This window comes from Halyomorpha halys, unplaced genomic scaffold (assembly GCF_000696795.3).
Source record: "Halyomorpha halys isolate HHAL.00 unplaced genomic scaffold, Hhal_1.1 Scaffold691.1, whole genome shotgun sequence".
Lineage (NCBI taxonomy): Eukaryota > Metazoa > Arthropoda > Insecta > Hemiptera > Pentatomidae > Halyomorpha > Halyomorpha halys.
Window position 1 is genome coordinate 409,412 of NW_027113417.1, and position 6,038 is coordinate 415,449.

General features: G+C 32.7%; 1 protein-coding gene across 1 annotated transcript; it reads right to left on the minus strand.

Annotated features, from left to right (window-relative positions):
* Positions 1-451: 451 nt before the first annotated feature.
* On the minus strand, positions 452-6,038 carry LOC106685417 (heat shock protein 83). Its single transcript, XM_014428057.3, has 4 exons — positions 5,880-6,038; positions 4,817-4,957; positions 3,522-3,640; positions 452-2,643 (listed from the first exon to the last, which is right to left on the minus strand). The coding sequence occupies exons 2-4, from the start codon at positions 4,955-4,957 to the stop codon at positions 741-743; spliced, it is 2,163 nt and encodes a 720-aa protein (XP_014283543.1). The 5' UTR covers positions 5,880-6,038; the 3' UTR covers positions 452-740.

Genomic DNA, 6,038 nt, shown 5'->3' on the forward strand with positions numbered 1-6,038 from the left:
AGGAATCAAAAACATATCACTGCTTTAGAAGAATAAGGATGCAATTGTAGAATTTTGTGATAAGTACTTCATTATGATGGCTGGCTCAAATATTTTTTACTTGATGTATGTAAATTGGTATTAAAATTTGTAAATAAAAAATTCCTACTAGGGAAAATTTTTAAGTTCTAATATTTATTTATAAACAATAAATCTAGTAAATTCATTTTCAAGTCCTTTTACACAATAAAACTTATTTACAAATTCTTCTGAAAAGAAAAAAAAACTACATTTTAAACAAATTTTAGTTTATTGGTGAAAAGTGTGAGGCAATTACAACAAAAACTTAAGAACAGATTATTTGATAAATTTCTTTTTGGCATTGCATCATAACAAGTACATAAAAAAAAAAAAAATTATTCCAACTACTTTAAGTAATAAAGATAAAAATGGTAAAAAGAGAAAACAAAAATTGCAATGAAAAATAATTAAACTTTATTCAGTTGTGTAGACTAGAAAGTATACATAAAAGAATAGGTAAAAAATGTATTTACATACGCAAGTATAAATAAATCTATCAACTAAGATTCTTGACATGTAAAATTACAACAGGTAAAATACACAGAGTGATTTTATACACATATGTACAACAAATAGAAGTAAATATAAAATGCATTCACAATTTGGAATCGGAATGGAAAATTAAAAAGAAAAAAAAATTAATTTAAAAATCAGTCTAATTAAGTAGGTAAGGAACTGATTTAATCAACTTCCTCCATCCTTGAAGCATCCTCAGCACTGCCTTCTAGAGGAGGCATTTCAGCAGGTGCAGTTTCTTCTTCAGTAACCATGGTATCATCCTCATCAATACCTAATCCAAGCTTGATCATCCTATAAATCCTTGATGCATGAACTTGAGGTTCTTCTAGAGTGAAGCCAGAAGAAAGAAGGGAAGTTTCAAAGAGGAGAATAACAAGATCCTTAACAGCCTTATCATTCTTATCAGCTTCAGCCTTTTGCCTTAGAGTGTCCACAATTGGATGATCAGGATTAATTTCTAGGTGTTTCTTAGCAGCCATGTATCCCATGGTAGAGCTGTCTCTCAAAGCTTGTGCCTTCATGATCCTTTCCATATTAGCAGTCCAACCATACTGTGATGTAACTATACAACATGGAGAATCAACTAACCTGTTACTAACTACAACTTTCTCTACCTTCTTGTCAAGAATGTCCTTCATGACTTTGCACAAGTTTTCATATTTAGCCTTGTCTTCTTCCCTCTTTTTCTTCTCTTCTTCATCCTCAGGAAGTTCAAGACCTTCTTTGGTGACTGAAACCAGTTGCTTTCCATCATACTCTTTCATTTGCTGGACAACATATTCATCAATAGGCTCAGTCATGTAGACAACCTCAAATCCACGCCTCTTGACCCTTTCTACAAAGGCAGAATTAGCTACTTGGTCTTTGTTTTCACCAGTAATGTAGTAGATGTGTTTCTGGTTTTCCTTCATCCTGGCAACATAATCCTTGAGTGAGCATGCTTCATCACCTGAGGCAGATGTGTGGTACCTTAAGAGCTCTGACAATTTCTTACGGTTGGTACTATCTTCATGGATTCCAAGTTTCAAGTTCTTACTGAACTGTTCATAAAACTTCTTATAAGTATCTTTGTCTTCAGTGAGTTCTTCAAACAATTCCAGGCATTTCTTTACCAAATTCTTCCTGATGACTTTAAGAATTTTGTTCTGTTGCAACATCTCTCGAGAAATGTTAAGAGGAAGATCTTCAGAGTCGACAACACCTTTGATGAAATTTAAGTACTCTGGAATGAGATCTTCACAGTTATCCATGATGAAAACTCTCCTAACATACAGTTTAATATTGTTTTTCTTCTTTTTGTTTTCAAACAAATCGAAAGGAGCTCTCCTTGGAACAAAAAGAAGTGCTCTGAATTCAAGTTGACCTTCCACTGAGAAATGTTTCACTGATAAGTGGTCTTCCCAGTCATTGGTGAGAGACTTGTAGAATTCACCATATTCCTCTGGGGTGATGTCATCAGGGTTTCTAGTCCAGATGGGTTTGGTTTTGTTTAATTCCTCATCTTCAGTATACTTTTCTTTAATGGTCTTTTTCTTCTTTTTCTTGTCCTTATCTTTATCTTCTTCTTCATCTTCACCAACATCTTCAACTTTTGGTTGATCACTTTCTTCCTCCTTCTTTTCACCTTCCTTTTCTTCTTCAGCTTCATCATCACTAATTTCCTTGTCCCTTTCTTTCTCAACAAGTAGTTTGATGGGATAACCAATAAATTGGGAGTGTTTCTTGACAATTTCTTTGATTTTCCTTTCTTCTAAATATTCAGCCTGATCTTCCTTGATGAACAGAACAATTTTGGTTCCCCTACCAAGAGGTTCACCAGGATCAGGCCTGACAGTAAAGCTACCACCAGCTGAAGACTCCCATAGGTACTGGTCATCATCATTATGCTTGGAACTGACAGTTACTTTGTCGGCAACAAGGTAAGCAGAGTAGAAACCAACACCAAACTGACCAATCATAGATATATCAGCACCAGCTTGCAGAGCTTCCATGAAAGCTTTAGTTCCTGACTTAGCAATGGTTCCCAGGTTGTTGACCAAGTCCGCTTTAGTCATTCCAATACCACTGTAACAAAAATGAATTAGGTAAGAACAAATTACTAAATTAAACTAAAAATTAATTAATGTTTAATTCACAAGTTAAAATAAGTTCTGAGTAATAGAAACCAAACTAACTGAAAAACCAGAATTAAGAACACTATGACAGTAAAAAACAGCTTATTCAAGTGATTAAGCCAATGGGATGGCAAAAAATCTAATAATGATTACAACTGAACCGAAAAACATCACAGTAACGTTTCCTTAAACCAGTGATAGCAAGTAGTAATATGGATTATTCATTTTGAGAACATGTCTTAAATTAATTATTCTTATTTCTCATTTGCTATTAGAAGGTTGTGGTCAGTTGATAAGGCTTTTATTAGTTAAAGGTACACTTCTCATGAACAACAGAAAGTGAATTAAGATTAATTTCCCAGAGAATCAAATAGTAAATCAGTCATATCTATTCTATAGTTTATCTATTTAATTTACTATGCCAAACCCAGAATATAACAAAAGTAAATAAACAAAAATATTCTATGTCGATGACTTAATGGATTTTAGAGAGGCAAAAACCTGACATTGAAATTAATTAAAGAAGCCATACATTTTTAACGGTCTCAATAAATTTTTCTATTATTTACAGCATACCAAAATCAGTTGCAACTGTTATAATGATTGTTTATTATGAGAATAATAAACATTAATCATTGCATCCTAAAAATAAATGAATTTAAAAGATCCAGGAAATTCATTTTGATAGGAACTGTATTTATGCTTATCGCTTTTAAGAAACAATTTAGCAAACTAATAAAAGAAAAATATACAGCCACTTGCTTAACTAGAAATATTTATTTTTGAGTTTTACTTTGAAACCATGTTATTTCAAAAAAGTACACTCACGTGTCAATAATGGTCAGGGTGCGGTCATTTTTGTTAGGAATGATCTTGATGTAAAGCTCCTTCCCACTTTCAAGTTTAGATGGATCAGTAAGAGACTCGTACCTGATTTTATCTAGAGCCTAAAAAAATAAAATATAATTAAATAAATAAACTATTAGACAAGACACCTTAGGTTTTATTTAAAAATACCAAATAATAAATTTCAATATTAAAGGCAAGCACTTGGAGGCACTTTAACATAAGTGGAAGTATATTCACTTTTAACACAATGGTCACATCTTAAGACCAAGAAGCATTCTGTATTAATTAGCCTTAAGATTCAGACATAAAATAAAAAGGATCCATTGAGGTTGGAGTAAATATCTTGTGCAGAAATAGACTAAAAACCAGCTTTTGATTTAATTACAACAGTAATAATATAGAGCATAGGGTAAAATCCCTACCATAAAAAATTGTGTTATAAGGTAATACACCCACCCATTCTTTAAATACAAGAAGAAAGAAATACTATTTTGGCCGACAAAAAAGTATTTCAACCTGACACTGGTCTTAATGAAAGCCTTTTGATCAGGCTTAGGAACTATAAATATAGTCCTTTATTTTTTATATTAAATTTGTTTCTTTTGTATTACAGATGAATACCAGAGGGAATAAGGCAGTAGAGTAAGAATTGACGACTTGGTTAGCGATGGTAGCAGTGTGGTAACACGCCTGTCTACCAACTTAAAGGTTCAAGCCCAGCTCTACCCAGGATTTTTTCAGTCCCCCAGATCCAAAATACTCACAGCCTCTCCCCCGCAGGCGTTTGTGAGGCCAGTTAGCCAATGGGTGACATTCACAAAAATAGTCATGGGAGTGACATCCACCTTACGAAAACCTCGTCAAGAAGCGGGCAATGTATTTCCATAATACCTTGGACCTCCAGTCAGTCGTGCCAGAAAAATACGGAGGTTGAGATTAAATTGCTTATAATGCAACTAACTGAGCAACAGATGTTTGTCATATGCACGAGAGATATTAACACTAACATAGATTAACATCATAAAAATGAAAACCATTCTGATAGTTTAAAACATCAATGGTTTTCCTATTATCATGAAATGAAAGCTCACGAAGAAAATAAAAAAACCAGCCTTTAACTCGAAAAGGAAATTGCCGAAAAACTAACATGATATAAATCTTTACATGCGACTGACAAGACTCTCAGAACAGCTTGACCAGCATTAGTTTATCAATATGAGTGTGATTACCAGATATTAAAATTCATGAAAATTAGATGAAAACAGGATACTTACATCTGAAGAATTGGAGATCAATTCTCGTAGAAAGATTTCTTTGTTGGAATAGAAAGTATTGATGATAAGAGACATAAGTTGAGCAATCTCTGCCTGAAAGGCAAAGGTCTCAACGTCGGCCATTTCCACGTCCTCAGGCATCTGAAACCAGAAATTATTTTATTGTTAATAACAAAAACTTTACACTTGCCATTTCTGGCATAGGGCGGTCACTACCATGTAAGATACAAACCTACTTTGACAGGAGAATGAAAGGGAAGCTAATAATAAAATATTACTGAAAGTTTAGAAAAGGCTAAAGAAAAATACTTAAAGTACTTTGGGTCACCCAAAGTTTCACTTGCAATTTAAAATCCATGGTACTTAAGATTCATATAAGAAATATAGGTCTGTTCCAGCAACCACTTCAGTGTTTGGACCATGGCTAGTACAGGCTTATCCAACCCGAAACTGTAGTTGGAACAAAATTTATATTTAATAAATTTAAACTGATCAAAGAGATTTTGTGTTAATTGGTCTCAGATAATAAAATGATTAAGGGAACACAATGTACTGTTATCATTGATGTAAAAATATAATTATTGCTATGTAATGGGAAATCTATTATTCAGCAGCATTCCCAAGAAATTAGGAATTATATAGAGCAATATTCAGGATTTGTAATCCCATAAAAAAACTTGTACTATCTTGTACACAATTAGGTAAACCTCAATAATTTAACCTTGAGGAATAATTATTATAGAGAAATACCTATGAGAACCCTATATTGAAAAGAAAATTCTGTGAGCTTAGAATTCAATAGAGCCACAATGGAATTAATGAAATAAATTAATGATAATTTAATTGATAAGAAATACTAACATTCTAAAATTAATTAACTGTACCCATGGATAAATAAAGATTGAAATGGTAGAATTAGATCCTATTGTACTATCAACGAAACCAACATAAAATAATGTGTTGAGCTATATGTAATTTTAAATCTACAATATATTGGAATGAAAATTTTTGTAAGAACCATACAATAGCAAGAAGCATTAATATTAAAATAAGTCAAACTTACATTTTATGTGGTATAAGATTTAAAACAGTAGAAGTTTAGTATCTACAAGAGCTGAATCGTTCACTTCAACGTGTCTCGATCCAATGACGCACCGGCGCTTGCCGGCAGGCCTTTATAAAGGATCGTTGGTTCTAGAACATTCGAGATGTTCTAAAAGGT

Coding starts and splice junctions, on each gene's coding strand:
- LOC106685417 (XM_014428057.3), bottom strand. CDS start 4,957: ATGCCTGAGGACGTGGAAATGGCCGACGTTGAGACCTTTGCCTTTCAG. Junction 3,641..4,816: donor TGATCTCCAATTCTTCAGAT/GTAAGTATCCTG, acceptor TTATTTTTTTAG/GCTCTAGATAAAATCAGGTA. Junction 2,644..3,521: donor ACCCTGACCATTATTGACAC/GTGAGTGTACTT, acceptor TTTTTGTTACAG/TGGTATTGGAATGACTAAAG.